Source organism: Scheffersomyces xylosifermentans, assembly GCF_036884685.1.
Source record: "Scheffersomyces xylosifermentans strain CBS 12540 chromosome Unknown RJT20scaffold_8, whole genome shotgun sequence".
Classification (NCBI taxonomy): Eukaryota; Fungi; Ascomycota; class Pichiomycetes; order Serinales; family Debaryomycetaceae; genus Scheffersomyces; species Scheffersomyces xylosifermentans.
This window is the reverse complement of record NW_027042946.1, coordinates 971,364-994,091: the sequence shown is the minus strand read 5'-3', so window position 1 is coordinate 994,091 and position 22,728 is coordinate 971,364. Positions and strand designations below refer to the sequence as shown.

The window sequence follows — 22,728 nt, the reverse complement described above, 5'->3', positions numbered from 1 at the left end:
AATGACGAGAGCTGTAGAAACGTAGTGAGGGCTGGAGTGTGAAATATACTGAGAGAAAAGAGCTGTGGAGTTATGAGTGTGTAGGGAGGAACTTAAGAGTGTTTTGTGAGTGAGAGAGAGAGACACAGTAGAATTGTATGAGTGTTGTTGTGTGCGTGAGATGGAAGAGTGTGTTAGAGAGTGTCTACTGTCACAGTGTATTTATTGTTACAGTGTATTTATTGTCACAGTGTATCTATTGTCACAGTGTATTTATTGTCACAGTGTATTTATTGTCACAGTGTATTTATTGTTACAGTGTATTTATTTATATATTGGATGTGTTTAGTAAAGAGTATATTTATGTCAGTATGTTTATGGTAAAGTAGGTACATTATAGAGTGTTCTTGATAGAGTGCTTTTTTTAATGACAGTGCATGTTCATGGTAAAGCCTCTAATGACACAGTATGGTTAAAAGACAGAGAATGTTGATGACTGAGGTTTGTAGTAGCTAGATAGTAGAGTAGAGTCAAAGTGAGTGTTGATAGACCGAAGTGAAATTGAGCCTAATTGACTGCAATGACACAATTGAAAAGATTAAAATGGCTTTAAGAGGGCAGCAGAGCAGTTATATGGGTTCGAAGATGATAACTATAACTCATTCAAACCTCGATTTGATATTCAAGTACTAAGATGGCATAATTATACTTTATATTATTCTCTGATATGAATAAAGGGTACAAAATGTAGTGACATAGAAAGTGAAGAGCACAGGCTGCAAAATGGGGGTAGTCACAGTACTATGAGAGAGAATCATGAGAGTTGGCTTTACAACAGCACTGCCTATACTAGAGGGCTGGAGCATAGTAGAGCTATGAGTGCTTTGTAAGTTCGTGCTTATTCAGGTTGGAGCACAGTTGTTAGGGCGAAAGAGTTTACTGAATTTACGTGGCCTGGAACGGATTTGACATGGGACCCTGGAGAGCAGCGATGTCTTTTAAACCTGAGATGGCAGAGCACCGCAGTAGAAGCTTGAGAGAGTTACTTCGGGTGATCCAGTGACGCTGTACTTCAAGCTTTCGTCTTCTAACAATTCTTCATTATTACTCAACATAGTGAATGAGATGAAGGAGCTGAAGGTGAAAATCCCGTATATCTCGTATAGCATATCATTGTACCTTTAGGTATTCTATGTCTAACCATTTCTACGAGGATACTACCTTCTCATCAAATATCATCAAGTGCCTACTTTCTATTACTTTTTAAACCCTTGTAACTCTATCTATCACCTATCCATGTATTCAATAAGATAATGGGCTAATGGAGACACCATTAAATACCACATTACCTCCTTTATCCTGAAACTTTTCATATTTTGACCTTGTCTTCAATTCTGTTTCACTTCGGTATCACTCGCCTATGGGCTGAATCTTCATCTCGTTAATTCCATTTCTCTCGTTGTCATTCCACTGTACCATTCCGTTCATTCGCTCATACCAATACCATTGCACCATATCATATACCCTCACTTCCCACATTCCCCACTACATATCTTCCCTCTTTTTCCTCGTAATTTACATCAACCACCAGGAATGTACTATCACACACTTCTTGGAACATCCTCCTCTCCTTGGCTGCTAATCCAGCTGTGGCTTTAGTCATACAAAGGCTAGTAATCAAGCCATAATGATATTGAGATCCTGTATATGATTGAGTTGGTGAAATTTGCAACTATTTGGCGCTACCATGTTATGATGCTACCATGGCTTTGTTAGCTTTGTTAACTGTTATGTTATTTAAGGTGAAGAGGGACTCTTTCCTATGGCAAGTGGTGTAAATAAATGAAAAGAAAGAAAGCCTGTGGTGACTCTAGTATATACTTGAACTGAGTATGGTACTATTTGAGCAACATTCAATTTCTATTATGAAGTACGATGTACGGTCACTTCTGTCTGTGAACTTTACTACTCCAAACTAAACTACAAATTACCACTTCAATAGTAATAGGTATATATTCAAGTAATTCGACATTAAGAAGAACAATTACAGTGTGTTGTCCAAGCTAGGTACTATAGAGACAAAGGCGGATCGAGAGGAAAGTCAATTATATAATAAAACATAAAAATAGAAGTAACATAACGGAGACAAAACAGAAATTATTATTGTTGGTTGTATGTTGGAAGAAATAACGACCCGTGTCGGGAAAAGAACAGTGGGATAAAAATCTAGAGATTTTGTACGATCTCAGTCCATCGGAATTATTGGACCGCTCAAACGGCCGATTCAACCCGTGGAGTAGAAATTGGCCAGTCCATTATTATCGTGACATCAATTTGTCACATTTGACAGTTGTCAATTCTGGTCACTACAGAGATCTCTTTTAATAGAACCCGCGTTCTTATGAGGATGAAGAACCGAAAAGCTTCTTGAAGAATCTAACAAGGAAGTTACTCTTCTTTTTCTTCTTGTCCTTGGCACCAGCGGCACTACCAGTGGCAGCGGCAGCTGGCTTGGAGGTCTTGGTGGCAGTGGAAGTACCAGCAGCCTTTCCGTCGGCAACGGCAGCATCGCCAGTGGCGGCAGCGTTGTCTCCAGTGGCAACAACACCTCCGACGGCAGCCTTTGGATCAGCAGCAGCCTTCTTAGCCTCAGCGGTTAATCTAGCTCTCTCCGACTCGGTTGGCTGGATTTCCTCCACTGTAACGTCACCCTCTTGGGCAACTATAGCAGCAGCAATATCCTTGTGCTCACCTTGGGCAATGACGATTTCTTCATCGGAATCGTAGGTCTTGGTGGCAGCCTTGGCTTCCTTGGTGATTGGAGAGGCATCAACTTCCTTTTCAATGGTTGGTTCTCCGTTGGCAAGAACGTCGTCAGCCTTTGGATCCAAGGTCTTTGGAACATCAGAGACATCACCAGCAACGAGTGGAGTAGTGGTCTTTAAGTCAGCACTCTCATCCTTGAAGTCTGGGATAGTAGCATTAGCTCCAGAAACGTCACCTGCTACGTCAGGAACGGCAGCCTTGCTGCCTGGGATCTTACCATCTACACCTGGAGCAGCTGCCTCCACACCTGCGATGTCATCTTTGAAGTCTGGAATAGAAGCCTTAGCACCGGAAATGTCATCCTTGAAGTCTGGGATAGCTTCCTTAGCTTCAGCAACGGTGTCATCAAATTCTGTAACAGTGGCCTTGGTACCTGGAACCTTACCATCAACACCTGGAACAGATCCCTCGACACCGGAAAGGTCACCCTTGACATCTGGAGCAGAACCATCGACGTCTGGAACAGAACCCTTGACATCTGGAACAACTTCCTCGAAGGTACCTGGTACAACTGGTTCTGAAGTCTTTGGAATGTCAGGCTCGTTTCCTGAAAGTGCAGCGGCTCCAAGAGCTCCAGCTCCAAGGAGAGCAGCACCACCGGCACCAACTGCAGCAACACCAGCAGCTCCAACAGCTGCGGCACCGCCAGCAATAGTGGCAGCAGTTGCACCTGTAGTTTCAGGTTCTGGAGTTTGCTCTTCAGATGTAGCTTCTGGGCTTCCGCTGGCCTTGTTCTTCTTCTTCTTGGCCTTGTATTGGGTTCTCTTGACCTTCTTCTTTTGCTTTTGACGTTCTTCTGGGGTCAATTCTGGTTCGGTAGCTTCTGGCTCGTTCAAAGTCTTTGGGTCAACGTCTCTGACTTGGGAGAAAGCAGCCAAGGCTTCTGGGTCCTTAGGAATAACCACACCTGGCTCACCAGACAAGGTTTGGCCGACACCTTCGGATGAAGGCAAGACGGTGGTCTTGAGCTCACCCTCCTTTGGAGCAGCAACAGACTTAGACTGCAAGCCACTTTCTGGGATGAATGCACCACCAACAGAGGAAGCACTGACCAAGTCAGAGGCTTCCAAAACGTTGTTGTCGTTACCTTGTGCGTCAATGTCGACTCTTTGGGTCTTGGAAACAAACCATTCACCGTCAACAATGTATTTGTAGAGAAGTTTTTCTTTGATAGGAGGCAATGGCACGGTAAGTTCAAAAGAACCGTCGGCTTGCTTGACTAAGTAGAGAGACTTGCTCCAGTTATCGAAGGAACCTGTAAGGATAACTTCCTTTGGACCAGCTGGCCTACATAGGGATGTTAGTATAGGGTTTTTGGGTAAAAGAGCGGTTAAACCAATGGGAAATGGGAAACAAGTCGGTTCAATGATTGGCTAGCGATTCTAATGCCTTGTAGAGAGTTTTTCTGTGTTCTTCTGGGTGTTTTATGGGAATTCCGTGGATGAGCCATAGTGGTTAATGGTCAATACCAAGAGCTCAACAGCTGCCACCATTGAGTACTTGGGTCAAACCAACTCGAAATGGTCCATTGAAAAGCCAGGACACTCTACTCGCATCAAGAACCCTTGTGGAGTCGTTACAGCGAATTCCAAGCACTTCTGGTGCCGTTTTGCTTCTTGTTCGTCACTGGAATTTGGCTGCCCTTTGCCTTCATTTGAGGGCCCGACTCCGTATTTCGTCTCCCGGGGGATGGATTGGACTGCTGGTAGTGCGCTGAGCGCACCGTGGTTACTTACCATGAAAATGTGTATGAGGACATCACGACTACTGTCTCGTTGTGTGTTTATGATACTCTGTGCACAAGCAATTGAGACTACCGTGTGGTAAGGAGTCTGGTTAAAAGTGGTACCGAAACTGTCTTTTTTTCTCGACTGGCGGTTAGTGAGAGAAGGCGGCGGAACTGAAGGAAGTGAGAGGTGAGAGAGTGAGAGAGTGAGAAAGTGAGAGATTCGCAGTGGGGGAAGGGAAAAAAAATAGAGGCGAATAGTGAGAAAGTTGTAGGGAAAGCGGAGGGTGAGTGTAGGAGGGTGAGAGTACGAATGAGTAAGGAATGGGGTAGGCATACAATGCATGAGAGTGAGGTGGGATGAAGAGAATGAGGGAGAGGTAGAGTGGTGGACAGGTGGACTGAGGGGAAGATAGACAGTTACAAAGAGGTTGACAGTTAGAAACGAGAGGTAGATAGGAAGATAGGAAGAAATGAAACAAGTGCTTGGCAGAATTCGTCTTTCTACTGGGTTATTTGCTTGTTTTTGGTGTCACCATTGGTCGCCATCGGTGTCAGTAATTCAATTTCCGGTATCACTGCCAGTACCAATTGTGGTGAGAATTCCTCCCAAACGGTGCTACAATCAATAATTCACCAAATTTTGCCATTATTACTATTATTACTATTTTTGCCATTTTTGCCATTTTTTGCCAGTACCACCAGCGAGAGATGTAAATTGATACTATGATAGAATTGCTAGTATTTACCCAAAATAACCAACTTTTTCCCAGAATTACCCACTGTTTACCCACTTCTTACCCACTGTTTACGTACAACTACCCACTTTTCACCCACTGTTTACCCAAAATTATCCAAAATTACCCACTTCTAACTCTTTCCACCTCGCTGGTCAGGCACTAAATTTAGGCACCGCTCACCGCCAGGCCCAAAACCACAGATGGCTCACGGTGGAAATTTTCCTGCTGGCACTATTTTTCGTTTGGGATGTGTTTGGGAGTGCCTCCTCCAGTCACATTTCCTTTTGCGTCGAGAATACCGATGCTTTGGGAAGGTCACACTGTGCCATCTGCAGGCGAGGGGACTTGGGGCCAGAAAATCGAAGAATTAGGAAAGAGGCGGAGGACATGCACAATGGGACATAGTACTGCGTCACGGGTGTTCTGCTGGTATTTTGGGGCGGTGGATGCAGGGCCACATGTATGATTATTTGTTTAGAGCTCGTAGTGGAAGGCTAGTTATTTTAGGTACATGGTTTAATTAAGAGAGCAGAGGATAAGGATTTCATCTGGGGATTTCAGGTGGAGGGGAGTTTCATTAGCTGGATTGGGCTGCGGTAGTGGGTGCGTGTGAAATTGGGGTGAAAGATGCAGTTATTAGAGTAAAATGGGGTGCAATACTGGTGGAGAAAAGCCCTCCTCCGGTAGAAGTGAACTGTGGAGGAAGTTGTCGCTACAGCGAAGAAGAACAAAGATGGTCGTAGGGGAACCACAAGCAATTGACGGAAATAAGTAGAGTAGTGACTATTTTTTTTGCCATATGGGACTAAAACAACACAAAAAAGCAAGCACATTTTAACGCCATCTTCAACAATAATGTCAATAGCAACTGAATTGGAAACACCCCCATCTCATCCCATCCAGTAGGTACTCTGCAGCAACAAATATAAATCTTACAGTATCGTGACACTAATTTTCATATTTTACTCTTGCTAGACGGTGGTTTTACCAATGAAAGAAACCGGGCTTAAATGCGGCCGGCAGGTCTCGCTACAACAAATTACTCCACCTTTTACTGAAACTTCTTCGCTCTTTGTTTTGAATTGTTCAATGGTATGTTCTTGAGTAGCTCATCTCATCTCATCGTCTCTTCAGTTCCTCCTGCTCTTGCTCTTCTCACTTGTTGACGATTAATATTATTATTATTAGATATTATTCCTATTATTCCTATTAGAGTTTGTTTGCATCTGTGTTGCAGCAATTATTTACTATATTATTAACATTTGCTACCATTACTAGCATCAATATTAATATTATTTAATGTGCTTGCTCTCTCGCGTAAATTTTTGTGTTGCTAAGAATAGATGTGTGCAACAATAACCACACCGAGATATCACCATCACTACACGAAGAAACACGATGCTTAAGATCACTAGATCAGTGTGACAGGACGAAGGTCATTTCCAAATTGACAACAAGTCTATCCAGTCACGATAAAGTGCCGCTAAAGTAACACGATGTTTAAGAAATCCCCAATTTCTTAGTAAATCTCTACTCTACTACTGGCTCCACTTCTCGGTGTTCCTGGCGTGTGTATAAGCGTTTGTTTCCATAACAGGAACAAGCGATATACCCAAACAGGAAATTCCGTTTCGGGAAGTGCTGCAACAGCCATTTTTTTGCAGTTGGATATGGCAATGGAAATGTAACATGATGAAGAGAGATGAAGAGAGACGTAGTAAGCGGCGAAACATCAGCTAAGACGATAATGAAGACTAACGGCGCAAGACAGGTGGTACGGCTTTGTCATTGGAGAGATCGAAATCTTGGAACTTGACATAAAACCCTGCATATTTGACATACCAGATGATGGGTTCTGGTAAAAGGCAGAGGAGTGATTAACTCATACTCTCTTGTGGTGGAAACTATTTCTATTAGAATTGTAGTTTTCTTTGTTGCAGAATATGTAGAATTAGTTCCCCACAGGGATGACTGGGATGACTCCTCTTCCATTCTAATACCACACCACCTCCTGGTCAACCCCCTAAGCGATCCGAAGCGAAAAAATGCTGCACCTATTGATTAAGCCCCAACTTTGATGTAGGGGATTGCATCGTCAAGACGCTGTGGGTGAACATCTACTTCTTATCATTGTGTGTCCCTAAATGGCCAATTATACAACAGTGGCAATTAACTAATTATCGATTCATATGATATATAACTTGTATTTTAAGAGAAACAGTTCGCTGTAATACTTTTGAGATACGCTCGAATGTCCTAAGACGTATCATCTAGTCGTGACGACAGGTCATCATGAAAGTTAGAATATCTCCTCAAATCATCAACATCGTTGTTAACATCTCCGCAGCGTTGCGACTCGTCAACAACCCCTGAAGTAGGCTTATGATCGTCTCCGAAATAACTGAGAAGAATAGGCAAAAGACATAACGCATGCACGGCAGAAATGAAAATCAAGGCGATCCACATCCGGAAGTAGTATACTTCAAAGATCTTGGACCTTGTGAATGCTAAGACGGATATACCAATTATCTTGGTAAAGGTAATGCCTCCCAAGACTGGACCGCCAACTAATGTCAAAGCGTTGAACGCTTTCAATAATCTTGTATTGGCACTTAAGTCTGCAGCATTACGAGCAGCGACTCCACTGTCCATGAATCTGTCATAAAGTTCATCCTCCATCTCATCATCGAAAAGAGATGCTTTGCTTGCAGTATAAGCCCTAGTGATATGGATAGTGAACTCAACTGCAAGCCCAGCGCAGATTACTAAGTTGACCAAGCTGACGGCATTCAATGAGATGTCCCAAATGGACAAAACACCGCCAATATTCACCAATATTGAAAGCACTGTGACTACCATTACTGTAGCAGATCTCACTGATCCCAACAACACAACACTGATACCCCAAATGATCACCAAAGCTAAGCCCAACAACGTAAATGTCAATTCAACAATAGTTTCGTATTGTACAAAGAAAACGTAGAATGGAGAGAATGCAAAAATGTCCAACTCAGGTAAAAACTTCTTGATTTCCTCCACTATTCTAATGGAGTTTTTATAAGCATTAATGAATGCTCCCTGTGATCTCAATGGAGAATGTCCCGTACGGAAGTAACTGGAGAAAATTGTACTGTCGTTTCTAGATATACTCGTGGAGTAAGGTGCTTTTCCTCCAAGTGGACAGGGATCACTTGGTTCCTGGATCCATTGATTAAAGTAGAACATGAACTCTTTGTTTGTAGGCAAGCCTTCCATTGAACTATCATAGGGAGGATCATGGTTAGCAAAACAAGTGTCACATTGACGCTCAGGAGCGTTTGGAGAACAGAACTCTGGTGAATCGAGGGGCGAGCTCTTCTTGAATCTGCAACATTGATCAAGGTTAGGATTCAACCATGTAAGGAAGTCATCAAGCCAATTGGTGGTAGGTTCTGCAATAGTCGATTTCTTTCCACGCTTATATTCTTGTTCCAAGATGTTGGCTACAGAGAACTTGTCACAAGTGGAGAATTTACCACAGATCTTCTGTTGGTTCGTTCTTTTGGTGATGTCAATGTCCTTGACGACAAAGAATACTGGTGGACCCACATTTAAGTAATTGTAGACGGAATCAAAGTAGTTGATCAAGTAAGAGTCCGATGGAAGTGCTATTCTTTGATCCAAGCCGAAGTTAACATGGGGCAATAAACTGAGAGATATACCGAACCACACCACAAACAAAGTCAAGAACTTGGGTTTATTGGTCTTCGATAAAATGAATGGAGCATAATATTTGCTTATCAAACTGGCAAAGTCGTACTCTGAGTGTTCTACTTCAAAGTTAGGATCGTCCTCTGGCAAAGCGATTGGCTGAGCTGGTGCTACAATCCAAGGAAAGCAATCTAAGCGATTGCTTTCTAGTCTATGCTGATCTACAGCTAACAAAGACACAAACATTGTCATCTGCAATAAGAAGTTGATTAGCACTGCTCCAGCACTATAGTATGCAAAGTTCTTTACTGCTGGCATGTCCACCCTAGTTGCCAAATAGAACATGGAAACTTGGATAAGGGCACTGATAAGACAAGAAGGACCAATGTTTTTGAGTGCTTGGGCAATTCTCAACTCTATGGTAATATCATGGACAGATTCGTTTACCAAGTGCAATTCGTGGACGATTAAGAAGATGTTATCAATTCCAATAGCCAAGACGAGGAATGGTATGACTTCTGCGATAATAAGAGTTGATTTCAAGCCGAAGAATGCAAATATACCAATGGAAGAGGTCACAGATAACAAGATAATGATAATGCCACATAAACCTAAGGCGAATCTTGTCTTAACCAAGCTCGAGATGTCCCTGTTAGGTAACTTGCCTCCAAGAGCCAAAGAGGCATACAAGAACATGAATAAGTACGAAATAACAATAATCTTGACATCGGTATTAGTCGACTTATTCAATTCCTCTGTGAGAGAGACTTCTGTGCTGAAAGCTATGTTGAGACCTGGTTGTTCTTCTTGTGCTTTCAAGACCCATTCTTGAAGCAGATGCTCGAATGAGACGGCTGAATCTGTAAAGTTCTTGTTTGTCAGATTGCTATTCACCAATAATGTTACTGTGAATGCTTTGGCTTCAAAGATGTTGTCGCTGTCGAAAAGAATATTCTTCTTCAAAGGTTGCTGGAATGAAGGCAAGCAGTTCACTGGTGAATCTGTACAACTCTTGAACTTAGCTCTCCAATTGTTCTCATTAAGATTACGGATATCCCCATAGAAGTATTGTGTGAAAGATTGAATACCACAAGTTTCTCCCAAAGGTTTAAAGCAGATATCAGAGAAAGAGACATTTTCATTCAAGCTCTCCAATTGAGCTTCTTTTTCAAACCACCATTGAATGTTCTCCCAATTCAATATTGGCTCGGAATCGTTCTTATTGCTGATTATGACTTGTTCAATTCTGAACCACTCTCCGAAATTCGATTCGAAATATTGCTTGTTCTTGAGTGCTGGTTCTTGTGGGCTTACCCACAAATTGACTGGATCTGTTTCAAAATTGAGCCAAAACAATCCCATTGAGAGGAATATGGTAAGAAGGAGGTTAAATCCGATGACAGTGCCACGATACGTAGCACAGAAGTAACCAAGTCTGGCAAAGCCTTCTTCAATCTGGTCAATGAGCTTAAGATGGTATTTATGGAAAGGGGACATTGGTTTCTTCACAGTGACATAACTTAATGGGCTGAGAGTCACATCAAATAAGTCACTTCCGTCATCATTTAACTGCTTGTGCTTCTTCAAATTGGCAAGATAAATGTGATATCCTCCTAATAAGAGAATTAAACAGATCCAAATGATCACAATGGAAAAGGTAAAGCAAGGTAATTTTCCCACGTAACAACGCTTCCTGAAGTCCTTGAAACGAGGGAGTTTGGGGCAAGATTTGGGGCAATCTGAACAGGCACACTTGTAAGTTTCGTCATCACAAGGTTTCATGTCATCTTTCCTCAATTCAATTCCTGTTCCCTTCTCATCTTCAGTGAGTTGGTATTGGAAGTTTATTTGGAATGGAGAGCCGCCTAAGAATGGCTTTTCATCCCCTAGAAACTTGAGGAATTGCAGGTAATTCTTAGCACCTCCTCCAATGAGGTCCATGGCATAGCCATTGGTAGCAGAGAACTTGACATTCTCACAGGACACGTAGAAGGCCTTTGCCGACTTAGGATCTACAAATTGAGTAAGTTCTGTGACAATTTCCTTCTTTGTATCCGCAGCAGTTGCTGTGTTGGTGATATTGACAAATTTCGACTGGTCTGGAGAGCATGTGAACTTACAAAAGAAGTCGTAGAAGTTCTTTCGACAGGCAGGGCATGAACTTATGATGGGATCCACTCTTTTGAGATTGGATTCCATATTTTGCACCTGCTCCTCAGAGCAGCACACGAGGCTGGTATCGAAGTCATCGCCGCAGACTTTCTGGAGCAATTCAGCCGTTTCCGGTGAAGGTCTCGTTGCCTTGATGTTGGCTACACATGGCAATGGGCTTCCAAATACCGACTTTTTGCCGCAGTTATCGTACATGGCACAGTAGCCATTTTGGTGTCGGGAAGTGGATTCCGAAGCGGAAAACGACACGAATGCTAGTAGGGCCACAATGGCAACCACCACTGTTGATCTCATCGCTAAATATCAAAAAATGGGGCCGTTTCTCCAGCAGTTTACCGAAGTAAAAAGTTGAAAAATCACTTGATTATTGCTCTCCACAAATGAAGGGTGAGTGACGATCGGAGATTGGTTAGAAGAGGTGGGGCACTGGGGGAAGATTGGCTAAGAGATGGACAGAGAGGACAGAGTAAATGGGTCAGGGATTTTGTTTCAAAGTGAAAAATTGATGTCGATGGAGTTATCGGTAGTCACCCAATGTCGTGGAACAAGCAACGGGAGAAAAAGAGGATTTTGATAACAATAATCTATACCGTTTTATATCATACTAGTTCTCTTACGAGCGGACAATCCTTATAGTTGAGGTACGGTTCCCGATGGGGGACGGGTTTTCCTGTGGGTGGGGGTATGTGAGAGGTGTTGTCTGCAGGGTAGAAAATACGAGATGCGTGGTATGCAGGTACTAGTATCCAGAGACCTGGAAAATATGTATTTCTATATGGTGATTGTTGAACCTCGATTATTACATTATATGTGTTTAAAAGTAGTTGGAGGGGGTTCCTGACCCTCAGGCAACATATCCATCCAAATTCCCACCTCGAAAACTCAACTTTTACCCCATTTCAAATACCCACAAATTGTCCTGATATAAATTACCTGCATATAGTCCTAATTTCGAACCGCGTTTAAATTTGTGATCACGTGATTTTAGTTGGTTTAAATATTTCAAGACGTGAATTTTAATGATAAAAACGGTGAATTCCATGGCATTTTCTCTATAAAAAAACGTAAGTAACGATGTTGATTGGGATTTCTGGAACGTTGAGCTCGGGGAAAACCGAGGTTGCTAGGTACTTGACTTTTCAGGGGTTCAAATTGCTTAGTTTTGGCGAAAATACCGAGGAAGACTCGTCTTTTGCAGACGATATCACCCCGGATGAAGAGATTTCCGAGTCGTTGGAACAGCTTGACAACCATTCTTATCGGAGCAATGGCAGCGGAAAAGTTGACATTGAGAAGCTCAGAAGTGTCTTTAACGATAGTGACAGCTCAAAGCTGCAAAATTCACACGAGTTGGCCCATCCGGCTGCTACTTCGTATTATGTTACCATGGAAGTATATAGGCATTTTGTAGATTTAAATGATTTATTAGACTTTGTAACACTCAACTGGCGGGATAACTACGTCATCTCACATATCTATAACATGGAAATGTTGCAGGCTTTACAGAAAAGGCCGTTTTTCTTGCATATCTCCATCGATGCTCCGATAGCCCTTCGGTATAAGAGATTCCAATTAAGAAACTCTTCGGGTAATCTACAAACCAGTAGCCATGTGGTATCATTCGAGCAGTTTATCTTCAAGAACGACGAATTGCTCTTCAAGTTGCAAAATCCGTTGATTGAAATCAATAATCAAGCTCAGGTTAAGATTATTAATACTTCGACCTCGATTAAAGACTTGTACATCAAGCTTTCGGAGCTCAATTTGCTTGATGGTTCACGGTTACGTCCTACCTGGGACTCATACTTCATGCGTTTGGCTGATTTGGCAGCTCTTAGATCGAATTGCATGAAGAGAAGAGTGGGTTGTGTCATAGTTCACGACAACAGAGTTGTAGCCACTGGCTACAACGGAACACCCAGAAACTTGACCAATTGTAATGAGGGAGGCTGTCCAAGATGTAACCGAGGACTTGGCAGCGGAGCTTCCTTATCTACTTGTTTATGTTTGCATGCTGAAGAAAATGCATTGCTTGAAGCTGGAAGAGATCGAATTAGAGGAGAGGGTGTCTTATATTGCAATACTTGTCCTTGTTTGACATGTAGCATCAAGATTGTGCAAAGTGGCATAAAGGAGGTTGTCTACGCACAGAGCTATTCAATGGATACTTTGAGTCATAAGGTGATGAGTGAAGCTAACATTGTGTTGAGAAAGTTCCAGCCTCCTACGGAGGGCATCTTCATATGAGAGATGAAAGGGACTAGTTAATTGGTATGAAAGGTTCAAGTTGTTGGTGTCGGTCTTATTATATGTGATCAGCTGTTGTTATACTGAAAGACCCGCTGGTTACTCAGATGAACTTAATAAGATGAACTCCACGGCCCCTTCAATCCATCCTGGTGTGATAACAAAAATTGTACATTAACTTAGAGCAAAGACGTAGTTATGCTAAGACTACTACGACTAGAAATGACTGTAAACGTGAATAAACGTGAATAAACGTGAATGAAGAGACAATTCTTATATGAAATCCACTTTATGATTGGCAAACCTTCACCATTTATATCTCCTTATACTCATATGGACCAGGCTTCTGCTCAGCATCGAACTTGATCTCCTCTACGATCTCACCGTCGACCTTGATGTACGCTTCGATCTTGTCACCAGGAACAATAGGACCAACACCCTTAGGAGTACCAGTAAGGATCAAATCTCCCTTTTCCAACGTCATGATGGCACTCATGTGGCTCAAGATCTTGTGGATGGGGAAGATCATCAAATCGGTCTTGTCTTGTTGCTTGACTTCACCGTTGATCTTAAGCACCAACTCAGCATTGTATGGGTCTGGAATCTTCTCCCGTGGGATGAAGTTCGACAATGGCAAGAAGGTATCGAATCCCTTACCAATGGACCAAGGTAAGCCCTTCTTCTTGGCTTCGTCTTGGACGTTTCTGGCGGTCATATCGATGGATAAAGCGTAACCCTCGATACATTCGAGAGCTTCTTCAGCAGAGAAGTCTGGGGAGAGATCCTTGAGAGTTCTGTTCAAAGTGAACGCAAGTTCTACTTCGTGGTGAACCACCACGCCCTTTGGGACCAAGAAGGGGCCGTCGTTGGGCTTTAATATCGAAGACGATGGCTTCAAGAAGAAGAATGGTTGAGCTGGTGCGGTGTTGTTAAGCTCTTTGATGTGGGCAGCGTAATTGCGGCCAATGCACAAGATTTTGCGGGCGTTATCGATGTACTTGAGAGACATGGTGGGCTTGAGTGTATGGAGAGAGTCACAGAACCTCCAGAAGAACTACAATTACGAATATAAAAGTTATCAACAAGGTGGTTTTTGATGAAAAATGGAGAACTGAAAAATTCCGGGTGTGCACTACCGGGAGCGATCCGTATGGGGCAATTCCGTAGCGGGACGAAATTCCTACTAGGAATGGTAATTACTCATAGATTTGAATATAGATTTCAAGGAGATGTTGGGGGAGACGACAGTGTAGACTAGAGAGAGTAGAGTTGAGGAAATATGCTATGTTGACTATGTTTTTCTAGAGAATAGGAAATGACGTTGACGTAGGATGTACGCACCGAGTTGCGTTGGTGGAGGGTTCCGTTTTATTATTTGGTTGCGCCAGATAGATGCAAAATTGCGAGTGAGGAATAGGATTAGGAATAAGAATAGGAATAGATGGGTAGACTGGGTAGAAATGGGGAGTTTGGGGCAAGGAGGGTAGGTGAGTAGATGTCGTATGCTGTTATCGGAGAATAGTTGGGTTTTACGTGAATCGGCTGGTTGGTTTGTGGTGGACATCTAGTAGACAGTGTATATATATATATATATATAAATATAAATATATATATTTATGATGATTGTTAAATGCACAGGTAATGACGAAACAAACTCCTTATCATTTAAAAAGTGAAAAGATTGGCAAAAATCATCAATGAAGTAGGTATTGGGGGATGTGGTAGGCGGTATATCCCTTTCCCTACCTTTTCCCCGTATTCTATCGAATGACATATCATATCACCATCATTATTAATATAGTGTTAGAAAACGCCAGAAATTCATATTAAACACCAATAAAGTTCACACTACCCTTAAAACATATTACTTTTGAATACAGCTAGATGCTGTTTAAAGTATTTTTCCTGCTTAGCATAAACCAATTCTGGCTTCTGAGTTGAATTCAAAATCACCACCATTGTATGACATCAACTTTCTCCTGTTAACTTCAAATTTGTTATACTTCACAGATTTTGCACCTACCAAAATACCCCAACTGGACCCTCTTCCCATTCAAATTTTCTGATTATACTATTCCCACACCTCTATTCTACCTCTCTTACCCCTTCAACCTCTTTGAATCCACCGAAAACCCCCTTTCTTTCCTCTTATCATACCCTCCATTGCTCTTATCCTCTGCTACTTTTTGCGCCAACTGAGCTAAAGTTGGTGCAAAAAATAAAAGTTGTGCGCCAAAAAATTTAACTACTTGAATTTTTCAATTATTCATCAAATAGTTTTACCCAATAAACAGCCATGAGAGCTAATAACATACGGCAAGTATGGGCTCTATCGATAGCTGCTGTCAAGAGCCTGCGAACAAACTTGGTTTCATGTAATTTGGTCAATTTTTCACCGAGATACTATGGTACTTTTGCCCGTGCTGCTCCCTCATCACTGATAAATATCAATATCAAACCAACTATTGCATCGCTTGTCTCCCCAGAAAGTCGGGTGAATGAGCTCTCAGCGGAGTATGTTCAAGCTGAGCCTGGTTCCGACGACGAGATCGTTGTCGCTATGAGTTCCGGCGTGGACTCGTCGGTTGCAGCAGCACTCTATTCCAAAAGGTATACCAATGTGCGAGGCATCTACATGGCCAATTGGTCCCAGACGGCCAAATGCACGGAAAGAGACTGGAATGATGTTCAGAGAGTGTGCCATGATCTTGGGATTCCTTGTGAAAGAGTCAACTTCGAACGGGAATACTGGCACGATGTGTTTCAGCCAATGCTAACCATGTACGAAAAGGGTTTCACTCCTAATCCAGATACTGGATGCAATAAGTACGTGAAGTTCGGGAAAATGGTGGAGTATCTCAGCAATAGGTACCCGAAGGACCGTAAATGGTGGCTTGTTACGGGCCACTATGCTCGTGTAATGTTACACCAGCCGTCTGGAGAATTCCATTTGCTTAGAGCTTACTCCAAGGACAAAGACCAATCATATTACTTATCGTCGATTCCAAAGCTGGTATTGCTGAGAGTGTTGATGCCTATTGGGCATTATCTCAAGCCCAAGATCCGGGATTTGGCCCACGAGTTCAACCTCCATGTGTCGTCGAAACCAGACTCCCAGGGACTCTGCTTTGTATCACAGGAACAGAACAGTTTCAGAGACTTTCTTAATGATTACATCGAGCCAAATCCAGGCAATATCGTTACGGAGGATGGTAAGGTTTGGGGCCGTCATCAGGGGCTTTGGCATGCTACCATTGGCCAGAAGTCCAGCGTTTCTATGCCCCAAGGAGACCCCGACTACAAGGGAGTATGGTTTGTCAGTGAAAAGAACTACGAAAGGAATGAACTTGTCATCGTGAAGGGAAGAGATAACCCCAAGTTGTATAAGAAGGAGCTCCGTGTGGATGAGTTCCAGTGGATGGGCTGTGAAGATGGAAGTTCTGAGGTTCAGAGGATCTTGGAGAGTGGAGGGAAGGTGATGTTCCAGTACCGTTCGCTTCAGACACCCAACCAAATTGAGAGTTTAAGAGAGAGTGGAAGGGAGAATGTAAGTGACAATGTAAGTGACAATGTAAGGGAGAGCTCAACGGAGAGCTCAACGGGAAGAAATGGGAAGCAAGAGGTCGACGAGAGCCGTAGCATTGGTGATAATGATAGTAACTCCTATGTCATCTCATTGACGGAGCCGGTTCGTGCTTTGGCTCCTGGCCAGAATGTTGTGTTATACAGAGACAATCGGGTATTGGGATCCGGGGTAATTGGAGGACCAGGAGGAGATTGAAGTAAATGTGCTAGAAGTGTGATATAACAGGGTAGTTTCTGTGTGACATGAGAGGGTCTCTTAGAAGCTGTGGCATGAGAGGGTCTCATATAAGTATGGCATTAGAAGAGGTCTTTTCTTCTTCAGAGTCCTTTAGAAGCTGTGACATGAGAGAGTACTTTAGAAGATGTGACTTCAGAGTCTTAGAATATGTGATATCACAGAGTAGTTCCTTCCTCGATGAACCCTTTGTAGAATTGGCACAGCAACATGAAAAGCCATAATTATGAGCTATGAAGCGGTACAATTAGCTGTTCAATGGTTAAATATGGCGATGACAAAGGTAGATATGGCGATTGCAAGGTAGTTATGGCAATGACAAAGGTAGTTATGGCAATGACAAGGTAGTTATGGCAATGATAAAGCTAATTCTGTCGTTGACAAGGTAATTACGCCATATCCAATGTAATTATGGCAATTATAAGGTGACTATGACACTTACAAAGTGTAAAAGGAATGACGAAAGAGCTTAACTTCATACGACGCCGTCTGTAACAATGACGAAACCATGCATACTCCAAAGAACAATGAAGTAAGCACCGTATAGCCCCAGACAACAAACAGAGTCAGTCTTACGAAGCCATGTATATATAATAAAGAAAGAAAAGACGATGTCGAAATGACGAAATGACGAAAGGTACGCTAGCATAACGGTTACCAGAGAGAGGAGATATAACCAACGAATTGGAAGGACAACTATAGGAGAAACCAAAGCGTCGTAGTGCCGTGGATGGAGCCGTGGACATCTAGAAACTGGAAAACTGAACGCTTGGCAACGGGCTCAAGATTGCTTTGTCGAAAGACGACATCATCGATGATCCCTTTCAATTGAAGAGCTCCGTATAATCACTCCGAATAATCAGAATAATACCAGAGACTTAGAACAATGACAATACCCTTGTGGAGGACAATGTCATAGCCAAGACTTCGGCTAGTCTTTCCAAGAATACGAAGCAAAGAGAGAAGCAGGAAGAGAAGAAGAATGTGACATTGAAAAGCCTTCGGTTTGAAACAGGCCCGCTTTGAAGAAGATCGATAGAAGCCCTGGTTCATGTTCTAGCTGTGATTAATGTTACACTTGTTTTCACGGGCTTCTTTGTGGAGTCATGGCTCTCCGGTGTCGGTGTCATTGGAAGGTTTCTCTGGGCTGTGCTCTGGTAATATGGTAACAATATGGTTTTACGGAGCTGCAGTGTGATGGTGGGGATGGTGATGTCATTGTTGGAGAGGAAGGGTAGCCGAGAGGTTATTTTGAATGGGATGAAGCTTTGAGTGGCTGTAATGGTTGAGTGGCATGCTATGAGTGGCTGCACTGAGTGTCTCTGTATACTTGGAGTGTCTCTGTATGCTTTGACTTCCGTGAATGGAAGCTTTGAATGCTTTCAATGCTTTGACTGCCTTTGAATGTCTCTGTATGCTTGGAGAGTCTTTCAATGAATGAATAGCTCATGGAACTGACTGCTTGAATGCCTTTCAATGGCTTCGTTCATTCGTTTCAATCTGTAAATAGACTATAAAGTTGTATAAGTAACTATACGAAGAAGACTTACTGTTCTTGATAACTGTTCCTTGACATCATCAACTGTCTTGATATCGCCATCGTAGTTCATCCTTCTCTCTCCAGCTTCTCTCTTTCTTCAAAGCCAGTTCTATTTGGATCTTCTTTGCTCTCTTCGACTCTGGTCTTGTTGTGTCTTCCTTTGTCCTCTTGAGCTTCTCTTTCAGCTTCCCTTCCTTCAACTTCCTTCAGCTTCCTTCAACTTGACTGTCTCCTTCTCTCTCTATCGTTCTCCCATCGTCATCCTTCTTCCATCTTCATCTACACCTCACTTCCTACTCTCCTTTGAACTCTCCTTCTACTCCTTCTACTACACTACTAACATCTTATGGTCACGTAACATCAAATAAAGGCAAACTAACTAATAATATAAGCTTAGAATTAAAGAAAAATACACCGGAGGAACCCCATGGAACCAACCAGAACCATTAAACATCCAAACAACTTATTGTAATATAAACAGACATGGCCTGAAGAAATGGCCATGGACAACATGAAGATCGTGACCACCGTGAATATCATGAAGACCATGAAGTATATTAACATGGACATGAGAACATGAAGAACATGAAGAACAACATGAACACGAACATGAAGAACATGAATAACAACATGACCATGAACAACATCAACATATCATCAACATGAACATATCATCAACATGAACATATCAAGATCATGAATAAAAACATCACTTACTAACAACTGTAATCAACAAACTTGTAGTAAACATTGTAAATAAACAACTCTGTAATAGGGAAACATGAACAATACAAACAAACTTATTGTAAAAACCAAACAATGAAGACGACATCATGTTATCATGATGATAACATCAACAAGAGGAAACCAACGAGCTATGAACTCTTTCCATCTTCTCTCTCTCTCTCTAGAAAGCAGTAATGGTAGGATACAACTTATTATCTCCAGTTGAAGACTCAGCTGCTTCTCTTTCACTCTCCTTGAATGCTGATTGTTGCTGTTGCTGCTGTTGCTGCTGCTGCTGTTCATTGAGCTTATTCTCCTTGGAAGCTATCTGTTCTCTCAAGAACGATAATACCAATTGGATCATTTCTCTGTGCTTGGCAACGTCTTCCAAAGAGAACTGGGGCTTTTCTCCGCTGATGGAGAGGTTATTCATCAAGTTCTCGATGTCTTCATCGTCTTCATCGACTTCGGAGGATGAACTAGTTTCATAGTCTTCGTCTTCCTCTTCTTCTGATGAAGTAGCATAATCTTCTTGCTCTACAACATCCTTAGCATCCTTAACAGCGTCTTCTTCAGCGTCTTCCATCTTCTGGGACGACTTCTGGTAGGTAGAAACACCACCAAACTCCATGGAAACTGGGTGTTGTTGCTGCTGCTGGTTGTAGAAGTGATGGCTATGGAAAGCATTGCCAATAGGTCTGTTAATCTGTGGGTAACTGGGCAAATAACTGCCACTATGGCCTGTAGAACCAGATAATGGCTCTCCAGCCTTGCTGTTACCGTTACTGTTACTGCCAGCAGTCAACTGATGCAACAGAGGATATAATTGGCCCGGACCGGAGCCGTTCTGGCCACTAGAAGCTTGGTATTGCTGCTGTTGCTGCTGTTGTTGAGAAGAAATCGTCTGGTATTGCATGTCGATGGAATTGGACAACAGATTGAAGAACTTCTCTGCTTCGTAGATGTTTCCACCCGAGGAAGCGACTCCTACTTGACCCGACGAGTTGACACTGGCTCCAAAGGCTGCTGCGGTGCCGTATGAAGGGTTATGTTGAGGTTGTTGCTGTTGTTGATGCAAATGGTCATCCAAATGGTTCAATTTGTTGAACATTTCCAAGTTATACTGGGCATTTGGATCGTTTTGCTTCAATTTCTTGGCTGGATACTCATGTCCTTGCTGTTGTTGGTTCTGTTGGTTAACGTTATGGAAGTTGAAGTCGTTCAAAATGCTGTTAACAACATACATATTGTGCTGGGAGTTGTTCTCGAACCGTCTCTTTCTGTTAACCAGGTTCTGGTCATACAAGTCTTGGTGCTGATGGTTAATTCCTGGGTAGTTGAAAGACATATCGGACGAGATTTGCGTTCCAGCAGCATAATAGTTGGCTCCGAAAGCGTTTGGCATCGGAAGAGTGTTGATATCACCCTTTTTAACCCCCATTCTGAGTCTCTGCTTAGCTTCTCTTTGCTGTTGCTTCATGAGCTCTTTCTGGGCCTTCTTAAGCTTCTTTGGATGGTCATCAGCATGGATTTTCGAGTGTTTCTTCAAATCCTGAGGTCTTTTGAACGACTTGGGACACAAATCGCAGTGGAAAGGCTTGAGAGGAACATGGACTCTCAAATGCGACGTAATATGGTCTCTTTTCACGGTGGTGATACCGCAATTGTCCCAGTAACAAGTGAGAGAAAGGTTATTTGCGGACTTTCTACCAACATGGTCGTCACACAAGTGGTCGTAGAGCTTCTCGGGGGTGTCAAAAACGATGAAACAGTCGCCCCAATTGCATTTGAAAGGTCCTCGAAGATCTTCTTCCTTGATCTTCTTGTAAGTCTTCTTCGCAGGCTTGTTAATCTGCCCTGTTGATCCAGAAAGAGGATACGAAAAGTGTTCTTTCTTCAAGCCTGCGTTGAGGTCGTTGATAGAGGGGATAGAGATGTTGTTGGGGAAGAACAGGTTGATTAAGTGGTCGTTTGGATCACTTTGGTGGTGGTGATGCTGTTGAGACTGAGGATAGAGGAAAGAAGGCTGGGGATTGGATTGGAGATATGAGGGTTGAGGGTAATGGTTATTCAACTGGGGATGAAGAGAATGGGGTGGTTGAGGAGGTTGAGCAGTGTGTTGAGTAGTGTGTTGTTGTTGTTGCTGCTGTTGTTGAGCTTGTTGACCAACTACTTGTTGATTAGAAGAAGCAGAAGAAGAAGAAACCTGGCCAAGAACTCCCGTTTGGTTCTGGTTCTGGCCCTGGCTTTGGATCTGCTGCTGCTGCTGCTGATGGTTCTGTCCCTGGCCCTGGTTCTGCTGTTGAACCGTCTGTTGCTGCTGCTGCTTGATATCGTGGATAGGCGAGTTGGCCAGCGACTGCGACGTGAACAGCGAGTGTGGAGACCCATTGTTGTTGGGAGAAGACGTCGTTGAAGTGGACGAAGGAGACGTAGAATCGATCTCAATGTCAAGTTCCGACGATCCAGCACGAGAACCAATGGCGGTTCCGGAGGAACCAGCAAGTGGATGGCTGTGGGAGTGGTTGAGGTTGTTGCCGGCGGTCATTCCCGCATTAACCATCGAATTGTTATTGGAAATGACACTTGGAAGTGGGTTATTGTTACCGTTACTGTTGGTTCCAGTAAGAGTCGATGCCGAAGAGTTGCCATTCGACAGAGCGTTAAGGTACGAAACCGGGTGCAAATTGTAGTTCATTGTGACGGGCGGGTTGTGGTGATGATCCGGGGCCTTTAAATGGTGTTTTCTGGTAAGAAATGGCCCTAAAAACAACTAAAGCCCTGCGGTTGAAAAACGATTGCAAAAAATTCGAGGTTATACGCCACAGATAAGAGGGGGGTTTGAGAGCAACTGGTGGGATTGGTGAGCTATTTAGGTGTGGTGCTCAGTGGGTAGTGCTGTTGGTTGTGCTGTTGGTGATGATGATAAAAATCTTGTGTCTGAGAAAACTTGTCTGATAAAAGTTATAACTTGTGTCTGAACCAGTTACTGTAAACTGCTTCTGTTAAACTGTTTTTGTTAAACTGCTTTTATTAAACCGCTTCTGTAAACTGCTTTTGTTAAACTGCTTTTATTAAAACTGCTGCTTGTATCACGACAGTTGACAAGTCCAATTACAACGCTTAAATGAAGAAAAAAACCAAACGGCTTTCCAGATTTCTTCAAAACGGGGATTTGCCCCTCTATATAAAGGAGGCTCTGCCGTTTCTCAAGAATATCGGTCCCACCCGCCAGAAAATCAGTCGGTAATTACCAAGAAAT

General features: G+C 42.8%; 6 protein-coding genes across 6 annotated transcripts; 2 read left to right on the top strand and 4 right to left on the bottom strand. All coding sequences in view use genetic code 12, as the record gives it.

The window, feature by feature from the left end:
• Nucleotides 1–2,378: 2,378 nt before the first annotated feature.
• On the bottom strand, nucleotides 2,379–4,564 carry MDG1 (Mdg1p; the record flags this gene model as incomplete). The annotated part of the gene is made up of 2 exons (XM_064918565.1): nucleotides 2,379–4,092; nucleotides 4,542–4,564. The coding sequence occupies 2 exons, from the start codon at nucleotides 4,562–4,564 to the stop codon at nucleotides 2,379–2,381; spliced, it is 1,737 nt and encodes a 578-aa protein (XP_064772055.1).
• Nucleotides 4,565–7,395: 2,831 nt separating this feature from the next.
• On the bottom strand, nucleotides 7,396–11,817 carry NCR1 (sphingolipid transporter). The gene has a single exon (XM_064921092.1). It carries the CDS (start codon nucleotides 11,425–11,427, stop codon nucleotides 7,528–7,530), a length of 3,900 nt encoding a protein of 1,299 aa, XP_064772054.1. The 5' UTR covers nucleotides 11,428–11,817; the 3' UTR covers nucleotides 7,396–7,527.
• Nucleotides 11,818–12,207: 390 nt separating this feature from the next.
• Nucleotides 12,208–13,380, top strand: RJT20DRAFT_100389 (deoxycytidine monophosphate deaminase; the record flags this gene model as incomplete). The annotated part of the gene is made up of 2 exons (XM_064915625.1): nucleotides 12,208–12,365; nucleotides 12,459–13,380. The coding sequence occupies 2 exons, from the start codon at nucleotides 12,208–12,210 to the stop codon at nucleotides 13,378–13,380; spliced, it is 1,080 nt and encodes a 359-aa protein (XP_064772053.1).
• A 156-nt stretch (nucleotides 13,381–13,536) lies between these two features.
• On the bottom strand, nucleotides 13,537–14,530 carry RJT20DRAFT_64591 (uncharacterized protein). Its single transcript, XM_064921091.1, has one exon. It carries the CDS (start codon nucleotides 14,387–14,389, stop codon nucleotides 13,694–13,696), a length of 696 nt encoding a protein of 231 aa, XP_064772052.1. The 5' UTR covers nucleotides 14,390–14,530; the 3' UTR covers nucleotides 13,537–13,693.
• A 1,410-nt stretch (nucleotides 14,531–15,940) lies between these two features.
• Nucleotides 15,941–17,161, top strand: RJT20DRAFT_100199 (tRNA-5-taurinomethyluridine 2-sulfurtransferase; the record flags this gene model as incomplete). The annotated part of the gene is made up of 2 exons (XM_064915617.1): nucleotides 15,941–16,901; nucleotides 17,001–17,161. The coding sequence occupies 2 exons, from the start codon at nucleotides 15,941–15,943 to the stop codon at nucleotides 17,159–17,161; spliced, it is 1,122 nt and encodes a 373-aa protein (XP_064772051.1).
• Nucleotides 17,162–19,647: 2,486 nt separating this feature from the next.
• RIM101 (alkaline-responsive transcriptional regulator) lies at nucleotides 19,648–22,604 on the bottom strand (the record flags this gene model as incomplete). The annotated part of the gene is made up of 3 exons (XM_064915953.1): nucleotides 22,124–22,604; nucleotides 21,775–21,979; nucleotides 19,648–21,609 (listed from the first exon to the last, which is right to left on the bottom strand). Exons 1-3 carry the CDS (start codon nucleotides 22,162–22,164, stop codon nucleotides 19,648–19,650), a joined length of 2,208 nt encoding a protein of 735 aa, XP_064772050.1. The 5' UTR covers nucleotides 22,165–22,604.
• Nucleotides 22,605–22,728: the final 124 nt, after the last annotated feature.